At 40.7% G+C, this 21,443-nt stretch overlaps 1 protein-coding gene across 3 annotated transcripts in view; it reads left to right on the top strand.

Moving 5' to 3' along the window:
• Positions 1 to 21,443, top strand: part of NFAT5 (nuclear factor of activated T-cells 5) — an 80,927-nt gene that overhangs the window by 46,178 nt on the left and 13,306 nt on the right. For all 3 annotated transcript variants that reach the window (XM_019505351.1, XM_019505349.1, XM_019505350.1), the window contains 7 exons: positions 608 to 780; positions 3,568 to 3,702; positions 3,905 to 3,957; positions 6,495 to 6,627; positions 7,223 to 7,300; positions 16,419 to 16,567; positions 17,095 to 19,525. In XM_019505351.1, the coding sequence (XP_019360896.1) occupies positions 608 to 780; positions 3,568 to 3,702; positions 3,905 to 3,957; positions 6,495 to 6,627; positions 7,223 to 7,300; positions 16,419 to 16,567; positions 17,095 to 19,525 (3,152 nt within the window). The remainder of the gene's footprint in view (positions 1 to 607; positions 781 to 3,567; positions 3,703 to 3,904; positions 3,958 to 6,494; positions 6,628 to 7,222; positions 7,301 to 16,418; positions 16,568 to 17,094; positions 19,526 to 21,443) is intronic.

Here is a 21,443-nt window from a genome sequence, read left to right as displayed (position 1 = left end):
AATACTATAAATAAACCATGTGGATTTCATTCCATGGCTGTCTTGAGTGAGCCCAGAGTTTTGGTAAAGAGCCCAGAACTACCATTCTGTGCTCCAGGACTTAGTGGGATGTGTGGAGGCAAACTGAGTGCTCAGTAGAGCTACTACATAATAAACTTTAGTTCCCTAGTTTTCCCTTCCTTCATAGTTTCACATTTTTCTATGTTGCTTCAGCACATGATGCACAGAGCAGTCAGGGATGAGTTGAAGGTAAGGTGATATAAATCCCTTAGAGATGCGGTGGTGTAGGTTGCAGCCCTGTTGGTCTAAGGACATAGGCAGACAAGGTTCTTTGGGTGAATCTGATATCTTTTATTTAATTTTATTTAATAAAAGATATCAGATTCACCCAAATAACCTTATCTGCTTTAGAGATGCAGTAGCACTCCTATTTCAGGCAGAGTTCAAAGTAATTCAGAATTTCAAGAATGAACTAGCAGCTTGGTTAACAAATCTAAGCAAATTTGTGGAGATGGTAAACCTTTGACCTCCAAACACTGGCAAATGTTTTAATTAACATTTTGGAAAACGATGTTGAATTATTAACTTCTATTTCATGCATTGCTAGGGTTGATTGTGTGGGAATCCTGAAGTTGAGGAATGCGGATGTTGAAGCTCGAATAGGACTTGCGGGTTCAAAGAAAAAAAGCACCCGTGCAAGATTGGTGTTCCGTGTTAACATCCCTCGGAAAGACGGCTCGACACTAACCCTGCAGACACCTTCCTCTCCCATTCTGTGCAGTAAGCATCAAAGCAAAAACTTGGAATAAAAAGGGTATTGGTTTTAATCGTGTCTCAGCTGCTATTACTGTGATCACCGTGTCTATAAACTGACTTAAGGCTTAGTTGATACAGCTCAAATGTGTGTGTGACAGATCAGTCCCCTACACGTCTCATTCACCCTGAAGCAGAGACTTCCTTGTTTGTTGTTTCTTTAAAAAGCAGGTACTTTAAACATTTCTAAAAAATTCTTTTGCATTCTTGAATGCTTGGTTTATAATTAAGCCATGTGGTGCCTTTTAAAGGTCAGAAGTCTTTTTCCATGTTCCTCTGATTCGATCGCAAAGTGAAGTGACTTTTCTGCCACAGGCACTTAACATCTTTGTCATACTGAGACTGCAGTTGTCACCACCCAGCTTTCCTTAGCAGAAATAACTTATCTGAAGTGGGTGAATGCGAGCTTTGCAGAGTTACGACAGTTCATTAACTTGGAAAGAAATTTGATTCTGATTATGCAAAATTAAGTTTTCCAACTGATTCTTAAAATGTCCTGGTGACATTGAAAATAAGGGAGCTACCACCAGAGGTGGCAGCTACAGGACTGGGAAGGCCTCTCTCTTTCCTGCCTTCCAGCAGCAACAGAGCCGTAGACCTAGATGGAGAGTCTGAGCCCTCACAAGTTTTTACTTTTTCTTTTAATCTCCTCTTTGCATAGCTTCTTATTGGCTTGTCAAATTTAAGGACAAAGTGTAACATGGAAAAAATGTTTCTACCCTGAATCTCACCTCCAGTCACCTGTACTTGAGAGATTTTTTTTTAATTGAAAAGGGGAAATAATTATCCATCAGAGTATAGTCACAGACTGATACTGACTTCTAATTGTTAAGAATTCTTGTAATTTATTCAAGGAAAAAGATGAAGGAATATCTCTAATGCTGATGGCAGTCTTCTGAACTGAAGAAAGGGATTAACAGAAGGGAATTACCCAAGGTTGGGAACAGGAAGTGGAAGTTGGAGGTGGTAGTGGGAGTTGGGAGATCCCAGCTAGAGGAGTGATTTTTTTGGGTGGGGAGCACCCAGATAGAGCCCCCAGGCCGTGAATTAACCACTTGCAGACCACATACAGTCTGTGGGCCACCAGTTGGGCAACCCTGACCTAGCTGATAATCAAAGTGTTTTGCTGGTAAATTTTAGGTTCTGAGTCTGAAGTAATATTTGCAGTCTGGTCTGTCCCAGCTTGAAGATTGCTACTATTGACCATGATAGTAAGAGATAGTTGAAGAAATCTTCCATTTGTTGAGAAACAGAATTTCATATGAATTATTCAAAAGTGGAAATTAAAGCCAAATGGTACTACTTTTAAAATTTGCTTTTAGTTCTCTGTGTATCAGGGAGAGGAATCTTTAGTTTTCTTCAGTTGTTATCCAAAATCTTAACATTTTTCACATCATAATTTAGATTTATTTTTGTTATTTTTTCAATTGAGATGATAGAATTTTTTATTTAAAAGATAGCATTCTATTCTTTCAGCATCCTAGAAATAAATTGCAGGAAAGGTAAAATTTAATATATGCACCTTAACCACTGAAAATAAATGTTGGTTTCTGAGATGCAGAAAATTACAGGCCCATATGCTGTAACACGCCACCTCCATGCTGATTCACAGGGGAGATTAATTGTTTTAGCTCACAGCTCAGAGCAGTGGCTCTCTGGCTCAAGCTGTAGCAGCTTATACCTTTTTAGTTCTGGAGGTTCTGCTTTTAGTTCCTGATACATCAGTGAAGCCTGTCGCACAATAAAAGGAAAAGTGCTGTGGAAATGACTAGTTTGAAATGTATGTTTTCAGAAGCATAGAACTGAATAAGCTGCTTCATTTAGACCTTTATGGGCTTAAATATACTATTTTATGATGTTCCTATAGGTGTGTATGTTTCTTATGCATCTGTTTGCATGTAGAAAAGAGAAGGATCAGGAGGATTTTGTTTGCTGACTCCAATTTCCTCTTGTGCATTTTTAATGGTAACTGCCTTAATTGGTTCAGACAGTGCGAGAAGAGTCGATTCCTCCAGAACATAAAGATGATCACCTACAGCTTCAGTTTGGTTTCTACAACTGAGTAAATTCCATGCTTCTGTATTAGTGGATCATCTAGAGGACTTATTTCTGTCTTAAAGAGCCAGTAAAGTAATTTTTCTCTCAGAAAAAACATTGCAACTACTGTAGTTCTATGACCACTAGGATTCCTGTGAGTGTCTGAAATAGTACAATTTTTAAGTTTAATTTGTACATTTGAGGCATTGTATGTAATCATTTTCAGTGCATCCACACAAAAAGGTATTTATAAAAATTCAGAATGTACTGGGCCTTTGGAATTAATTAAAAAGAAACTTGTTTGTTAATTAAAAAGAAGCTATTGTTGTCCCTCTTACTACAAAGCTGGTGGGCTGCTTCAAGAAACTTCAGTTGCAACCGTTTCGACTCTTCCTTGTTTGACTTTGCTATTATTTACACACCAATTCGCAGATTTCCATCATAAGGAGTTTTGCACTTACCTTTTCAATAAGAGAAGTGATGCACCTAATTTTTGTCATACTCAGATGCACATTGCTCAGACTTCACAGACTTGATAATTTTGCCATGTTTAATGTGAAAAATTGAAACTACTGGTCCCTAAGTTTTATACTAAAGACAGAAGATTTGTGGGGGAGGTATCTTATTCTTCAGCTTGTAATTCTGTAAGGGAAAGATCTTTTGTTAAGCAGCATTAGGAGTCCTTTCTGTTTCAATCTGCTTGTCTCTCCAATGTAGCTCAACCAGCAGGCATTCCAGAGATCCTAAAGAAAAGTCTGCACAGCTGTTCAGTAAAGGGAGAAGAGGAGGTCTTTCTGATTGGCAAGAACTTTTTGAAGGGAACAAAAGTAATCTTCCAAGAGAATATTTCTGGTCAGTATGAAAGCAACAATGGCTTGGGCTGAGGAAAGGAAGAATCTGCTTGGGTTTTATATTCCACTGGTTTTTTGCTGGATTTATTGAGAGCTTATGAAGTAACTGATACTATGGGAGCTATGTCAGGGACAACAAAATAGAATTTTAGTTTGTAGAGATGTGCAATAAAACTGGCTTTTTTGGTCTTTTTAAAACTCAGATGAAAACTCTTGGAAAGCAGAAGCTGAAATAGACATGGAATTATTTCATCAGGTATTTATGATTTTACTGTTCAGTATTTGCATATAAATGTGTGGAAACTCTTCTCGTGTCATTCCCCAAGACAGACTTGGGTTCTACATGTGCTATCATTGTTTGTGAGCGAGGAACAAGAATACAAAAATGTAGAGGACAGGATTAAGCAAATTGAATCAGGATTACTATACATACTGCACTGCAAGGATGCTAGGTGTGTGGTAATTCTTACTGTTAAGGTTGAGAGAGATTTTATTTGAATGAAGCATACTTTCCTAACTTGGAGGAAAAATAGAAAATACAATTTAAGCAAAAGTACTCTGCTTTTTATATGCTTAGGATATAATTTTCCATGCTTACTTTACCCATTAAAATTGTTCTCTGTTCAGACTTTGAAACTTAATGTTCCCTAACAGCTTTTTTGCACTTAATAGATTAGTAATTCAACCATGTAAGCATATCTGTCAGAACTAAGCATTTATCTATAGCTTTGCCAGCAGTCAATTCTGAGACTGAAAAAGAATGTACAAGAGGAACAGAGACATATCTAACTTACTAGTTTTCCATAGGACTTCGTAATGTCTGTCTCTAAAGAGAGAGACCATACTAAGGAAGCCTCAGGGTGCAGAAAACCTGTTCTCTGATGGGACTGCTTCTCCATCCTGAACACCAAAAAACCAAAAAAACAAATTCTGTTCAGGATTGCTTTGTCCCAGTGATACTTGAGGCATACTGCACCCTTTTCCCAGGACAAAATATTCTTCATTTGGTGCCCTCTCCTATTAGGGCTTTGTTTGTTTGTTTTTGATTATTTCAGTTTATTAAACTTATGGTTAGCTGTATGGTAAAGCACATACCTTTTTAGATACCACTCAAATTAAATCCTGAGATATACCCATCTTCCATAAAATACTTTAGGACGAGAAGCTTTATAATGTGATTGTAAAGTTTACCCACCCTAGAATGAACTTTTTTGTTGCGCTGCCAGAGCTGCAGGTTCTTCACTGGAAATAAATACCCCTGAATCAAACACCAGATTTAGCATCAGTTTGTTTAATCGTTCAGTGATAAAATAAAAGGGGAGTTCTACTCATAAAGTTGAAAGTGATTATTATTGTTATTGAAAGTGAAATGATTTGTCTTGCTGAATCCAGGTCAGCAATGACTACAGGAAAAAAAACACCTATTTTTATTTGCAAAGTCAGCACCGCAGACTTAACCAAGGATCCGAGGCCAGATGTTTTTTTTTCCTTTCTTGTACATTTATTGCAAGTAATAAAAATTCTGCCTATCAAATTTAACTGATCCATTTTCCTTAGCAAAGGAAGATACAAAGATGCCGTCAAAAACATAAGTAGCTTAGCTCAGGTTTAACTCCTAGATACCACAGCAAGATGTAAGAACCTGCATAGAATGGAGTGAGAACATGGTACACTACATTGCTGTGTAATAATTAGAATGCTGCCCTTGTTAGCTGTGCCAGCTAGCAGGAATAGCTTGTACAGAAAAAAGAACCTGTCTGTTTTCATACTTAAAAATAAGCAGAAAAGTACAAGGAAGAGATCGGTTGAGTATAATGGGTGCAGCTATTCTACATATTTTTGAGAGTGGAGTTTCATTTCCATGCTGAATGATTGCTAAAACAAAAAAAAAAGCACTTTTCTGTAATCTAGTGAAAAATAAGTATGTAAACTTTTGCCCTTGTCACTTACCTAAGGAATTATCAGTTTAGTACTAAGGGGGGAAATTCATTGCATTTGCCATATGATTTGTAGCTATCTGAATTTCCCTTGTTTCAGATTACCTCTCCCAGCTATTTAGTTTGTAAGCTGAATCATTTCTGCTCACAGTACTGACATGAACAATATCTGACAAATATAGTGTCTTTAAGGCAACTTCCTATAAACGCAGTGGTAGAAACAGTTCCTTATTTCTAATGGCTGTACAAAATTGAGACACAAACATTAACTTGTAGACTGTTGATGACCTTATTGCTACTGTTGATGAATGTGCTGTTCTACTATGTGGTGTTAGCTGAATCCTTACAATCCTGTAATTCTGTTTTTTGATTAGGCACATGTATTAACAACTAGAATACTTTTTTCTGTTCACAAATTATTTGCAAGCAGGTTGGGATTTTCACGTTTGTTTGCTAGCTATAATTGTTTGAATCTTTTGTGTAAATAAAAATTGCTGTTCTCAAATGCTAGCAAATTGAATTGGTAGGTTTTAATTTTAAATGTTTTGGGAGGGTTTTGTAGGGAGAGGGGTGTTGAATCATAGTTATAGTACAGTGTTGTATGTGTGTCTTTCCCATCCTATCCCTCCAGCTGTGCTATATGTTGCAAATAAAGGCTTCCTAGATGGAACATTCCAGTAGCCTTTTCAGCTTGTTCACCTCTTTCAACAGGAACACAGCCATCACTGTCTCCCAAGCTCCTTGTTTTCCTTTTAAATCCTTTTTCTTTTGAAGTGGTTGAGTAGAAACTATCTTTTAAGAAGTTAAGATAGTGAAAGACTTTTTGACACACTTTCTCTTCCCTCTTGCAATTCAGAATCACCTTATTGTAAAGGTGCCACCGTATCATGACCAGCACATAACCTCAGCTGTTTCTGTTGGGATATATGTGGTGACCAATGCTGGAAGATCACACGATGTGCAGCCATTTACATACACTCCAGATACGTGTACGTAAATTTAAGAAGCTAAGGGATGTATATTTTGTGGATTTTTCTGTCCTTATCCAGTACTTTGCCTGTATAAGGGCAGTAGCTCAGATATCACTGGGGTCACTCAGCCCTTTATGCCTTTTGTTTGTGTACAAGGGACACAGTTTGCAGACATGACCCCCAACAAGCACCGCAGGCCAAAATAATCTAAACTTGAGCATGCTGGCTACATGTACAGCAGTGCTAGGAGGTATAAGAACAGCACATCTCGGAGAACTAAGGCTAATAACTCTCTCTCCCTGGGCACATCTACACATACATTAATACACCTTTTCTAATGTGCATTTAATTTAGTACCTCAAATGTGAAGTACTAAATTAATGCGCATTAAGCTGCACTAATACGCAGTAGTGCATTTGTATGCTTTTTTTAGTGATGCTTAATGAGCATTGGACTCTTACTGCGCATTAACATCATGTCATGGTTTTTTACGTGATGCTTTAATGCACAGTAAAATAGCCTACTGCGCTTTAAAATGCATGTGTAGACACATGCTCTGTGAGAGAGTATCTTCAGCATATTAGAAATTCAGCACTATTTTTTGCCCCAACAGCTGGTACTCTGAACGTCATTGTGAAGAAGGAAATCTCCAGTCCAGCACAACCTTGCTCTTTTGAAGAGGCCATAAAAGGTACTAAATTGATCCTTATCGATACTGTTTGAGTGAGCTATAAGTTCCTCCATTATTTTTGTCCCAATTGTGCACTGAAAGAGTTGGGTTCTATGGAAATAAGATTATGATCATGTACAGTGTGCTTACAATTTTTATGTTTTCTTTTAATGTATTTGAATGTGGGATAGGACAGGATGAAAACAATGTACAGGGTTAAAAAAAATCCATCTGAACACTTTTTCTTTTTCATACCTTATGTTGCAATCTTCCTTTAGAACATTTGTAAGGAAGAAAGATGAAAGAGAGTGGAATTTTACAATTTACACAAACCCAACATGCAAATTAGATTTAGGAAATGTAAGTGTATTAATATAAACAAACTAAGATATAAAGGAGTAAGAACTGTGTCTACAAGCAGCCCTCAATTAATACACTAGATTTGGATATTGTCTCAAGAGACAGAACAATGTGATTGTGTTGGGGAAGAGCAGAGGCTGTTCTGTCGGTGCCCAGAAGTGATTTTATATTAGTGGTTTTGCTAGGAAGAGTATGGCTCCTTATTAAATCTAATATTTATTCTCTACTCATACCATTGTTTGTAGGTTCTGTAATGGCTCTGCATAAGCATGATGGTTGCCTCATTTTCCTCCTGGTATGCAAGTTTAGATTGGTCTAAATTTATAGCATGAAATTTATTTAGACTTTTCATATTGGAATAAAGTAAAAGAGGGAGACCTTTCTTATTCATTTGTTAAAACTATTTTAGCATGCCAAGGTTAATGGAAATTTCCATAACGTGCTCTGGTGAAGGCAATTTGAAAGGAGAACAGATTAAACAATGTGATCACAAGTTTGATAGGGATCCATAGCTTCAGGTTAAAATCATGAAGTAGGTATTTAAAGTTAATTGTCTTCATATTTCAGCTGTGGCAATTGGTTTATCTAGAAGGCAAATATACTCTTAGGAATAGTCAAGAGCAGTAATACAAGATATAATGGGCTGAAACTTGAAGTAAATATTTAGGGAAAATCTCTGAAGAATTTTTTTGAACCAGAGGATGATCAATAATGTCAGTGTGCACCAAGATCAAAAGGGTGGGAAACAGGGGTTGATACACTGCATCAGACATCTCTTGCGGTCTCCACCAGTGACCAGCATGAGTACAGAAGCAGGCAGTACCACCTCACGACAGAGAGGGATGAGATAATGTGTCTCTAGTATTAGGTCCGATCCTTGTCTCTGACTTCTGGATTAAGACCTGAAGCATGAGGCTTAATATCAGAAAACTGTGCAAGGAATATTAATTGAATTTTTCTTTTCTTCTGTATTTTTCTGCTTGTCAGTTCTTTGAGTTCTTGTTGCTGTTCCATTGGGGGTTGTTCATGCACCCCATGCGCCTGAGACCAGTGTAGCTTGGGCACGCATGCAGACCATGTGGGCTGCAAAATTCTCTGGATACACTGATATCCAGTGATACTGATATAAGCTGTTAATGCTAACATTGTTAGATCTGCCTCCTCCTGTAGTGATAGTTCATGTTCCAGTCTGTGCAAGTGTAATAATAACACTGTTGGGACTTTCAGCTGTTTCAGTAAGAGTTAGTTACAGCAATTTAGTTACCTCATGCCTACAGAAATCTGTGGACCTAAGAGTTGCATCTTAACCATGGATATGGGCTTCCCAGAAGCAGCTCTCCTTTCTTAAAGCAGCTACAAATTGTGTTTGTCCATAGCCTAAGGAGCTTATCTTAAGCTCTCCCCCACACTGCTTGTGTAGTGAGTTGTTTATTATTATTATTATTATTATTATTATTATTATTATTAGCATCCAGGTTTTAGGGACTACGTGCGCTGTGAGTTTCTTTCCAGTTAACTAGTACTATGTGACCGGTTTGTACTGCTTAAGGAAAATGTACTTCTCTCTCAAATGTAATCTAAGTGTCATTTTCCCAGAGGACTAAGATGTTGTAAAATAGGCTTAAGAATATTTATGTAGTCAATGGATTTTGGTCCTACAGATGTAGTCTACCAGGGACCCAGGAAGTGAGTGTCCTTTCAGTCTGCTTAGGTTAGTTCAGTCCAGGATTCCTTGCCTTAAGTATTTGGCAAAGGAGTCTCTTCCAGAGGAGAATGCTGGGGAGAGAGTCTAAGCTGCTTCATAATGAAGGGAAGAAAAAATGCCTTCAAAACCATCTTTCAAAACAAGGTCAAGATTTCAGTCCCAGTTCAAATCTGATGAGAGTCCATGTTTCATAGTTTCTAGGGTCAGAAGGGACTTGAGTAGATCATCTAGTCTGATCCCCTGCCATGGCAGGAAAAAGTACTGGAGTCAAACAACCCCAGCAAGGTGTACGTCTAGCCTCCTCTTAAAGACCCCCAAACATGTTTATGCTTAAAGCTCCTAAAATGCATGATGCTGCTTCAGTGCCTAGAATCTAAGGGCCATATGCTGGAGCTATTGGTATGGGACACCTTTTGCTACTCTTCAGTCAGGCAGTACTGAATAACTGAGTCACTCTACGGCCAAGCACAGCTGCCATATTCAGCAAATGCTTCATCACTGGTAATACATAATGAAGATGCTACTTCCATTGTCCTATCTGCAGCACTGACCTGATACAATTTATTGACAGACTTTGAGGAGTTTTAGCCAACTTGAATCCTCATTGCTGTTGAGGAATCTGTTATGTGAAGCCATGCTATAATCAATCCTATATTTCTCTCCAGTATTGTCCACTAGCCAGCAGAGTGCCATCATGCCCAATTATCCTTAAGACTTCCCTTAGATTCAGAGGTGTTTTATTCTTCCTCTGGTTCACAGAGTAGTAGAATACAGTATCTCTTGTTTAGTCCAGTAAAGTTAGTCAAGATGAGATATCCAGAGTATCTCAGCATTCCAGATATAAGGATTAACAGTCCCCAAGTTTTAGTATACTTTTAACATTGGATCACTTTCCAGTTGCATGTATAAGAAGTGGCCATACTGGGACCCTTAGGGAAGGCTCAGAGAGAAAATATATCTCAAAGATTTTTAAATTTTGCAGGAGTTAATGAAGAGGATACAAAGGCACTAAAAGCTCCACTGAGAGGTTCACTAAACTCTTCCCAAATTACTGGGCATACATCATAGTTGTATTAATGAAGTACTCTGAGAGCCAACAAGGATGGTGTAGTATATACTCCTACCACCACTTCCAGGAAAACTGAACAATACTGTCTGATTCCATGGGGAAGGAGAGGGGAGCGAAATGTATCTTCTTGCCCTTATCTGGTGGCTTAGGTAAGGGAATAGACAGTGTCAGTCACAGACAGTGCTTTTTGATAAAGATGCTAAATGACTGGACCGTCTAGGATGAAACATTAGAGTGGGTGTATACGTTTTGATCACAAGATACCAAACATTCATGACAGAATACAATTTTATTAACTACAATAAATTAGATGTGTTGATGGCTTGCCCCAGGAAAGCAAGGAACAATTTACGGTAATTATAATGCGTTTTAACACGGACAAGTGCAGGGTGCTGCACTTGGGCAGTAGGAACCAGCGGCACACTTATACAATGGGGAACTCCTTACTCGAGAGCACGGAGGCAGAAAGGGATCTTGGAGTCATTATTGACTCCAAGATGAACATGGGCCGACAATGCGAGGTCATGGTTGGCAAGGCTAACCGGACCTTGTCGTGCATCCACAGGTGCATCTCGAGTAGAGCCAAAGAGGTGATCCTCCCCCTCTATGCGACACTGGTCAGGCCACAGCTGGAGTATTGTGTCCAGTTCTGTGCGCCCCAGTTCAAGAGGGATGTGGACAATATGGAGAGGGTCCAGAGGAGGGCCACCCGCATGATCCAGGGACAACAGGGCAGACTCTACAGTGAGAGACTGCGGGACCTGAACCTATTCAGCCTCCACAAGAGAAGGCTAAGGGGGGACCTGGTGACTGTCTATAGACTCACTAGGGGGGACCAGAGGGGTTTGGGGGAGACGCTGTTTCCCCTAGCGCCCGCTGGCATAACAAGGAGAAATGGGCACAAGCTGTTGGAGAGGAGGTATAGATTGAACATCCGCAAAAACTACTTCACCGTTAGGGCGGCTAGGAGCTGGAACCAACTTCCAAGGGAAGTGGTGCTGGCCCCTACCCTGGGGGTCTTTAAGAAGAGGCTGGATGCCCACCTAGCTGGACTCGTTTGAGTCCCATTTCTCTTTTTGGGGTTTTTGTTGTTCTCCCGCCCTGGCGGGGGGTCGGGCTAGAAGATCTACTAGGTCCCTTCCGACCCTTAATCTATGAATCTATGAATCGAAGGCAAATTTTTGGTAAGTTTATCATTACAAACAACATTAGACACAGCAAACACGGTCTTGAAATCTACGATGACTGCTATAGTAATTAAATGCTGCTTGGGGCCTAGGCATTTGCAGATTCCCAATAGAATTGCAGGTAATAGTGCAGGCGTTATCGTTTGAGGACAGCAGTTTTTTCAGCAAGGAGACAGAAGTGTCCTGCACGTTTAAGAGACTCAGGCCACACTTCATTCATGAGGATTTTATAAGAGGGTTTGGTAAAATTGCAATCTTCCCAGAGATGAAAGACATGTCTTCCTCTCCCCTGCCTCCAGGATTCCTATGACTAATTGCAAAACATCACAGGTTACAAATAGACATCCCTGATGCTACCAACTATTTCATATCCATTTTGGCAGGATCCCCGAAAACTCCTAGACCAAATATTTCCTTGGATCTAGTGCTTCTTCCCAATATTTCCAGTCTATGTGGAGGACAGATAGGTAATGGAAACTTTCTACTGGGCATACAGTTCAGTGTCACACAACACTGAACCCCAACTCCTTTTCAGAGATCCCTCTGGAGAGGCTTCTAAAAAAAAAAAGCAAGTTTTATAATTAGGTGCAGTAGAAACTATACCTCTCCAACACAGAAGGAAAGGTTTTTATTTTAGATACTGTTCCCCAAGAAAGGGGAGTAAAGTCCAGTTTTGTATCTCAGATGACTAAATGTATTCCTTCGCTATTAGCATGCCCATTCTGAATCTCAATAAAATACCTGTGCTAGATCATGGAAGTTAGCTTGTGGCTATACGCAGTGTCTGAGTCATTCCCATTCTGAACTAGTCTCAGTACACAATGATGCCTTTCAGCCTCTTAAAAGCACAAAAAGGCATTCTGTAAATGCCTTGACCTATTCATAGGAGCCAAACACAGTAGTGCTTTTGTATCCAGAGGTTCAAAAATTGATAACTGCACACCTTCATATCTTCTGCATGAGTGGTCTCATGGTAAATGGAGATAAGTCCATTTTAACTTAAGCCCAGACTGCAGAGCGGATTGAAGCAGAACTGAACTACAGGGCAGGAAAAGCTTGTAAATTAAACAGTTGGCTACACTGCCACAAGATGATGAGGTGAATAGCTTAATAAAATGATGCTTATAAGACCATAAATCATGTTTCTAATAGCTAGTATGAAATATAAAGGGTACAAGTCGAACACTACTTGCTAATTATAATTTCTATGTATAAAATTTAATTACTGGGGGGGCTTGAATTAGTCACCCCTGCTGCTGCAGTGGGGAAAGCAGTAGCAGGGGGGAAAGAAGCAGCAGTGAAGGGCAGGCAACTTGACCCTGCCTGTCTCCCTGCCACTTGCTTCCCCCCCACCCCTGTGGTGATTGCATGTCCTCAGTACCTGCCTCCTGTTGCCCCCTTCCCCATCAACACTCGCCCCCACCCCCAGTGTGCGCCTTCCTGGTGACTGCTCTCCTGCCTCCTGTCTTCCCCTGCTATTTGACCCCCTCCAATGCCTGCCCCCTTGCAGCTTACCCAGTGTGGTGGTTCCAGCTCTGGCCCTGGCTAGGTAGCAGGGGTGGTGGCAGCTCCAGTCCTTGTACTTGAACCAAGACTAGACTTTTCTTTCCCCCATGTTGAATTGGGGGGGGGGGAACAGCCCATCTTGGATTAAAGTCAATACAATATCTGGTTAGCCTTCATACAGAAGTGCCTCACCCAGCAGGCTTACAAGGAACAGCTTAAAGAAACAATTGCAGAATTGGTTGTGTAGACTAGATCCTGGCAGTGTCACCCTGTGTTCAGGTGTTTCTTACATTAATGCTTCTGTCCCTGCTAGACAAAAAAGGTGAGAAATTCTAAACGTTGTGCGGTTGCTCTGTAGATGGGATGGCATTCGTCCTAGTGTGGGGATAGGTGGAAACTGAAGTTAATTCCGTGTATAATGGCATCAGCATATTGTCGTCTTCTGAGGCTGTCAAACGTTTTAGTCGATTGAAACGTTAATGCAGTATTTCAAAATCTTTTTTTCAGTGCCCAGTGTAAGATGCCTTGAAGAGACTTTCTCATAAATTTGAGGTTCATAACTCAGTTGTGTACAGTTCTATAATACGGGGAAAGTATATATGTGTAGTCACATAGTGTGAGACTAGTTTAGAGAACTGCACTCTCTTCTGGCATTGTCTCAACAATACTTAATTTAATTCTGAAATCTCTACACACTAAGGGAATGGGTAAAGGAAATACCTGGACAGGACAATAACCATTCAAAAAGTATAAATTAACTACCAACTGAGCAAAGAGAAGTATTGCCTTTTTTATTATTATTTTAAAAACTGATTGTCATTTCTTCTATTGGTCTTCATTTTTCCAACCAAATGTTTAAGTAAAAAAAAAAATACCGTCGTTCACTGATATCTCTTTATTAATGTCTAATCCATATACTACTGACATCTTAAAGCTATCTTTGTATTGAAATTACAGTTGTTATCTGCTGCTTCCTTAATCTATTAATTGTTCATTGTTTCTGATAAGCACGCAGAAATTAAGGTTGAACGACAACACTGTATCTAAATCCTGCCTTAATAGTATAAAACCATCCTTATCAGAAATACTTGTCTTTAAATGAATGATATACACCAAATTAACAAAAACATGCAGCTATTTTGTGATGGATTTAATGTTTTGGAGCTCTGGTCTTATCCTAGCCATGTCTCCTGCCAGCAGTCCAACATGTCAAAACCTGTGGTTTAAGTATCTAGAGAAATGCCAAACCTGTAAGTGGACAAATGAGGGGAAGAGCTTATTTGGCTATTGATACTCTTTGTTCAACTCATGGCTGAGGATTTATTACTCAAGATACAAAATGTTCTTTCAGAAGAGAGTCTGATCTTTTGTAGACTAAATGTACTAGGAGCATGGGTGAGGACCTGTGTAGGGGAGTTTGCAGAAAGCTGTTTACAACTAGTTATCAAGAGGTATAGGTTACAAGCAAGGGAAACGTTTCGTAACCTTGTTTTTGCTCCGGGATGAAGAAAAGATACAGCCCTTTAATAAAAAAATCACTTCCATAAATGTTAAGGCTTTATAGGCTGTTTCTTAGTCTACATGATTGGAGGCCATGTTGCAGCAGACTTGAAATTAAATAACTCAATTTTCTGTTCACATCTAAAATTATCCAGTGGTGGTAGGCGCACACTTTGTAAATGCCTTAGAAAGAAGTTAGGACTGAGAATTTAATTCCTGAAGAGAATGCCCACATTATTTAGAAAGATTATGGAGACAAAATGAGATCTTGCTTGCGTACAGCATCACAGAGTTGACATATAAATTGAACTGAAGCTTTTGTTTGATAATTTTTCAACTATATGAAAATATGCAAACTTCTTTAAGCTCTTCATTGTTCAGACATGCCCAAAAGTCTGATTGTTGTCCTACAAACCATGTCAAATTCAAAACAGTTTCATAGATGTTAGGGGCTGGAAGGGACCTTGTGAGATCATTGGGTCCAGCCCCCCTGCACTAGGTAGGAAAGACAATCTTGGAAATTTCTTTTTAACCCAAGAGTGTATAGTTATTCTTGGCTAAAATTGCTGAAGTTGTTCATCTTGGATGAACAACTTTGGATGAGGGGGTGCAAAGCACCCTGTTCAAGTTTGCTGATGACACTAAGATGTGGAGGGAAGTGGGCACAATTGAGGGGAGCAACAGGCTACAGTTAGACCTAGATAGGTTACAAGGATGGGCGGAGGAGAACAGGATGGGGTTTAACACAGACAAGTGTAAGGTGATGCACCTGGGGAGGAACAATTGGCACCACACATACAGGCTGGGGAACTCCCCTCTTGTCAGCACGGAGGTGGAAAAGGATCTGGGAGTCATTATTGACTCCAGGATGAACATGAGTCGGCAATGTGGGGAGGCGGCTAGGAAGGCCAACTGCACCTTGTCGTGCATCCACAGATGCATCTCGAGCAGGTCCAAGGAGGTGATCCTCCCCCTCTATGCGGCACTGGTCAGGCCGCAGCTGGAGTACTGCGTCCAGTTCTGGGCGCCGCACTTTAAGAGGGATGTGGACAGCATCGAGAGGGTCCAGAGGAGGGCCACTCGTATGATCAAGGGACAGCAGGGTAGGTCCTATGAGGAAAGGTTGCGGGACCTGAACCTGTTCAGCCTTCAAAAGAGAAGGCTGAGGGGGGATCTTGTGGCCTGTTATAAACTGGTTAGGGGGGATCAGCAGGCGCTGGGGGAGTCCCTGTTCCCCCGAGCGCCGCAAGGAGTGACCAGGAACAATGGTCACAAGCTGGCGGAGGGAAGGTTTAAGTTGGACATCAGGAGGCGCTACTTCACGGTCAGGGCGGCTAGGGTCTGGAACCAGCTTCCAAGTGAGGTGGTGCAGGCTCCCACCCTGGGGGTTTTTAAGAGGAGGTTGGATGACCACCTTACTGGGGTCATTTGACCCCAGTGCTCTTCCTGCCATGGCAGGGGGTCAGACTAGATGATCTGCTCAGGTCCCTTCCGACCCTAGAAACTATGAAACTATCTTGAAAATATTACATATTTAATTATATATATCTTTTAGCAAGTTTTATGTATGCTCCAGGAATGTTTCAGGATTTCTGATTGGTATAGGTGTTTCTCTCCACAATAGCATCCTGTCTGTCATGGATGGGAGAGTTTATGGTATGCTAACAAAATTGCACTGGGAAGAGAGCCACCATCTCCCCAGTAATCTGTCACTAAGGCACTGGCATGTTTATCTATAACTTTAACAGCTACAATGCAGGATAATATTTTATCTCTTTTTTTTTTTTTATTATTTTGTATTTGTACCTGCAGCAGTGAATGTTACTGGTTGTAACCTGGATAAGGTAAATATTCTTCCTAGTGCCTTGATAACTCCACTCATGCCAAGCAGTATGATTAAGAGTGAAGAAGTATCTCCAATGGAAGTAACAGCAGAAAAAAGATCTCCTACAGTCTTCAGTGTAAGTAAGACTTGTCCCAGGATGTTGACTACCACAACTTGCAGTCCTGATTACCCATCTTTGCTGTAGTAGTAATAACAGAAGAGAGAGAGAGTATGGTTGGTAGGGGGGAGGACTTTTATGGTCTAGATGATCTTGTACTCTGGTATTCATCCAGTGACAGTTGATGAAGCAGTAGGTGATTTCCTTGAAAGCCACCTTCCCTCTTCCCATGTTCCTGCAGTAGGTTCTTAATGCATCTAATTGCATAATACTGTTCTGCCTCTGTGCCTTTTTTTAACACAAAAGCAGCCATACAGTTGTAAGAAACTTGACATTTTTAAATTATTGTTTTCCTAATCTTGTCCTCACATTGCCTTGGTTACAAGTGCATTTGTGATGTGGACATGTTGACAGGCATGGAGAGAGAATTGCAGACATTCAGGCCTTTCAGCTGAGTTTGCCTGAATGTAGGTGGAGAATAGACGTTTCTGAGCAGGACTCAAGTAATCATATTACTCACTATACAGCTTTTTTTTCCCTTTCAGACCACAAAGGTGGTTGGACCAACTCAGCAAAGTTTAGAAAACAGTATGTCCAGCATATCAACTTCTGCTTCCCATTTACCTTCTGATAATGAAAACCAACAGCAGATCCAGCCTAAGGTGTATCCAGAGACTCTGTCTACTATCCAGACACAGGACATTTCACAGCCTGGTAGCTTTCCAGCCGTCTCTGCTTCTGGCCAGCTGCAAAACAGTGATGCATTATTGCAGCAAGCTGCACAGTTCCAGACTAGAGAGTCCCAGTCCAGAGAGGTATTGCAATCAGATGGCACTGTAGTCACTTTGTCACAGTTGACTGAGGCATCACAGCAACAGCAGTCAAATCTAGCAGAACCGGCACAGGCATTACAGCAACAGATTTCATCAAGTATTTTTTCATCAGCAGGCAGTGTGAATCAGTTACAGAACACTATACAGCAACTGCAGGCTGGAAATTTTCCAACCAATACTGCCAGTGGCAACAGTGGAAATGTTGACTTGGTCCAGCAAGTCTTGGAAGCTCAGCAGCAGTTGTCTTCTGTTTTGTTTTCTGGGTCAGACAGTAGTGAGGATGTTCAAGAGCAGCTCAATGCAGACATTTTTCAGCAAGTCAGTCAAATACAAAGCAGTGTAAATCCTGGGATATTTTCCTCCTCAGAAACAGCAGTCCATTCCAGGCCGGAGAATCTTTTGTCTGGAAGAGCTGAAAATGTCCATTCTCAGCCTGAGAGTTCATTGTCCAATCAGCAGCAGCAGCAACAGCAGCAGCAACAGCAAGCAATGGAAACTTCAGCAGCAATGGTAATGGGAATGCAGCAGAATATCTGCCAAGCTGCAACACAGATGCAGTCTGACTTGTTCTCCTCCACTACGTCAGGAAATGGGAACCTCCAGCAGTCCCCAGTTTTCCAACAAGCTTCCCACATGATGAGTGGGCTGTCAACAAGCGAGGACATGCAGATGCAATGCGAGTTATTCTCTTCATCTCCTGGTGTTTCTGGGACTGAAACTACCGCAACTGCGCAACAGCAAGTCTCGACCAATGGCCCTGCCATGTTTCAGACATCGAGTTCTGCAGATGGTGAAGAAGCTTCAGGACAGAATAAACAGATGCAAAGCAATGTATTTCAGACCATGGTTCAGATGCAACACAGTGGGGAAAATCAGTCTCAAGTCAACCTCTTTTCATCTACAAAAAACATGATGGCTGTTCAGGCAAGTGGAACTCAGCAGCAGGGAGGTGGGCTGTACCAGCAAGGTGGGGAAATGATGTCTATTCAGTCCGGGAGTTTCATGCAGCAGTCTCCACATTCACAAGCTCAGCTCTTTCACTCTCAGAATCCTATTGGTGATGGCCAAAATATATCGCAGGAAACGCAAGGGTCTATTTTTCACAGTCCAAATTCCATTGTCCACAATCAAACTGCTTCCTCTTCCTCGGACCAATTACAGTCTCCACTGTTCCACTCCCAGAACACGATGGGCGTGCTGCAGAGCTCTTCAGTTTCTCAAGACCAGCAGTCAACCAGCATGTTCCTTTCTCAGAGTTCAATGAATAACCCTGCAACTCAGGAAGAACAGATGTCATTCTTTACTGCACAGAATTCCATTTCACCACTTCAGACGGCTACAAACACTGAGCAGCAGACTTCTTTCCAACAACAGACACAGATATCCCACATCCAGAGCCCGATGCTTCCTCAAGAACAGTCTCAGGCTCAAACCACCCAGCAGGGTTTGTTTCAGTCTCAAGTATCTTTAGGCTCCCTGCAATCCAGTACAATGCCCCAGAACCAACAAGGGGCCATCTTCCAGCCTCAGCATTCAATAGTTGCAATTCAGAGTAGCTCTTCATCCCAAGAACAGCAGCAACAGCAGCAGAATATGATGTTCAGTAATCAAAATGCTATGAATACAATTGCTTCTCAAAAACAGAATATGATTTTCAACCCAAATCAAAACCCAATTGCTAATCAGGAGCAGCAAGGCCAGTCAATTTTCCACCCACAAGCCAACATGGCACCAATGAGTCAGGATCAGCAGCCCATGCAGTTCCAGAATCAAACCACAGTGACTCCACTTCAGAATCCTGGATCCACCCAGGCCGAATCCCAGCAGCCAACCCTGTTCCATAACTCTCCTCAGATTCAGCTTGTTCAAGGATCACCAAGTTCTCAAGAGCAGCAAGTGACCCTCTTCATCTCCTCAGCCTCCATGTCTGCCTTGCAGAATAGCATGAGCCAGCAAGAGCTGCAGCAATCTCCTATCTACTCTTCACAGAACAGTATGACGGGGATTCAAGGGACGGCTTCACCACCACAGCAGCAGGCTTCTTTGTTTCGCAACACAGCAGGGGGGGCTATCAATCAATTGCAGAATTCTCCTGCTTCATCTCAGCAGACTTCAGGAATATTCCTCTTTGGCATTCAGAACAGTAAGTGTTAGATCTTTGATTCTAATTGTATGATTTAAGAAAAGCTGCTACATTGGGGTCTGCTAGACTAATTGGATTTGCACAGCCCTGTGAAGTGCAGTTTAAGAGCCAAGTAGTAATGATTACTTTTTCCATTGAAAATGTTGATTATTCAAAGGCAATCGGTAAATTATACCCATACATCTGAGAAACTTGGTCGTTGAGTATCAATACAGCATGTACATGTACGAGTTAATGTAGTTGCCTGTCTGCTGGCTAGACGCCTTTGGTCCAAAATACTGAAGGTTTAACTGTGAAAGTGGGATGGTTGGAAAGGAAAATAGGAGGTTGCGAGGTGGGGAAAGCAACTATACTTTTGAATTTCCAATTTTGTATTTGCATTCTCAAATAAAGGAACTGATCAAAGGAGATAAATCAATATTTAACCTGAATGAAACAAATATTAAATACGTAGAGTGAGACAGTTAGAAAACATCCCTTCTCATCACAGCAATGTTATATATGGAAAAGTGGGTCAGCTTCTACTTTCTGATTGATTATGTTGCATTTCCCTTCTGGGTTAGTTATGTAAGTGTCATGCAGTTGTGTGTTTTGTTAAAAAGGAGCACGTTATAGGGTAAGGAAGCAGGGCAATGCACTATTAAATATAAATAGTGGCTCAGTGAGGAATTTGTTTTGCACCTCTGGGACTTGGAACAAGATGTTTTCATGAATTCCTTCTCCCTCTTTGAAGAAGTAAATTTATTTTATGCCCTCTCAAGAAAATACATGCTGAGAAAAGATGATGATGATTTATCTGCGCAGGAATAGATTCATTTCCCAAATAGCTCATTATCTAGAAAGGGCTGAAAGCAAATAACTCCCTGGAAAATTTGCTGACCATTTGTTAATGTTACTTCTCTTCGGTAATATATAATAGGAGTGCTTAACTGTTGCAGTGCTTTTCATCTGCATAAGCTTAAGGGACTTTGCAATGAACTTAAACCCCTTCTTACAACAGATATCAATTATCGAGCTGGCTGTTGATTAACAAGAAATTTTATTAGCTCTGCTGGTTTAATTGGCTTTGTCAACTGGACAGGCTGCGTTACTGGAGGTCTGAGAGTATGAGGATTTCTGCTGTTCTAAAATGACAGGTGCATTGGGATTGCTTCCCCAGAGCATCCACATTAAAATCAGAGAGGGGCATTTCATCGCCAAACTTTAAATGTGATGAGTGTACACAGCAGGAAAAATGGCCACATCAAGAACATCCTGTTTTCACTACGAGCTACCCAGGAAGCTTAAATGTCCAGAAGCGTAGGAGGTCTGTCTTGCTTCATAAACAACATTCTGCTCCCTCATTTAGAAATTGAGTTTATCTTGATGAAAAAAATTGGCAGTTCCTTTTGGAAAATCTTCCTCCTAAGTATTCTTGTGCCATCTCTCACTTAAGGAAAACCTCTTTTGTATTGAAATGGGTTACTTTATGTTAGGGGAAACTGAAATTTGTCTGTTAAAAGCCACTGGTGTTGGCCTTGGGGATGGCTTTTTTTCTCTCCATTTGTGCACATGTTTTTCTTTAAAATTAATGATAATTTGGATTGAGGTTTGTTTGGTTTTTTTAACCGCAAAAGTTCTGGAAACAGAGCATTTGTATGAGCTGTACTTTTTAAACATAATATTGCTCTCTTAACAATATGAATATGGTTGAGGAGACACTGTAGTTTGAAAGACCGTGTTTAACCCTTAGATGCATTTCTCCATAAAAATTGTGCGAGAGTGAATTTGCGCCATGCCCTATTTAATTTTTGGCTGAATTTACCTCAGCCCCATAAATAACTTTAGTATATGTTCAACATTTGCATTAATGATGTGGACATTGGAGTCAGAAGTGGACTGGCCAAATTTGCCAATGACACCAAACTTTGGGGCAGAG

This window comes from Gavialis gangeticus, unplaced genomic scaffold (assembly GCF_001723915.1).
Source record: "Gavialis gangeticus isolate Ggan-Ray unplaced genomic scaffold, GavGan_comp1, whole genome shotgun sequence".
Taxonomy (NCBI): Eukaryota; Metazoa; Chordata; order Crocodylia; family Gavialidae; genus Gavialis; species Gavialis gangeticus.
The sequence above is the reverse complement of the archived record's forward strand: the minus strand, read 5'-3'. Positions and strand labels throughout refer to the sequence as shown.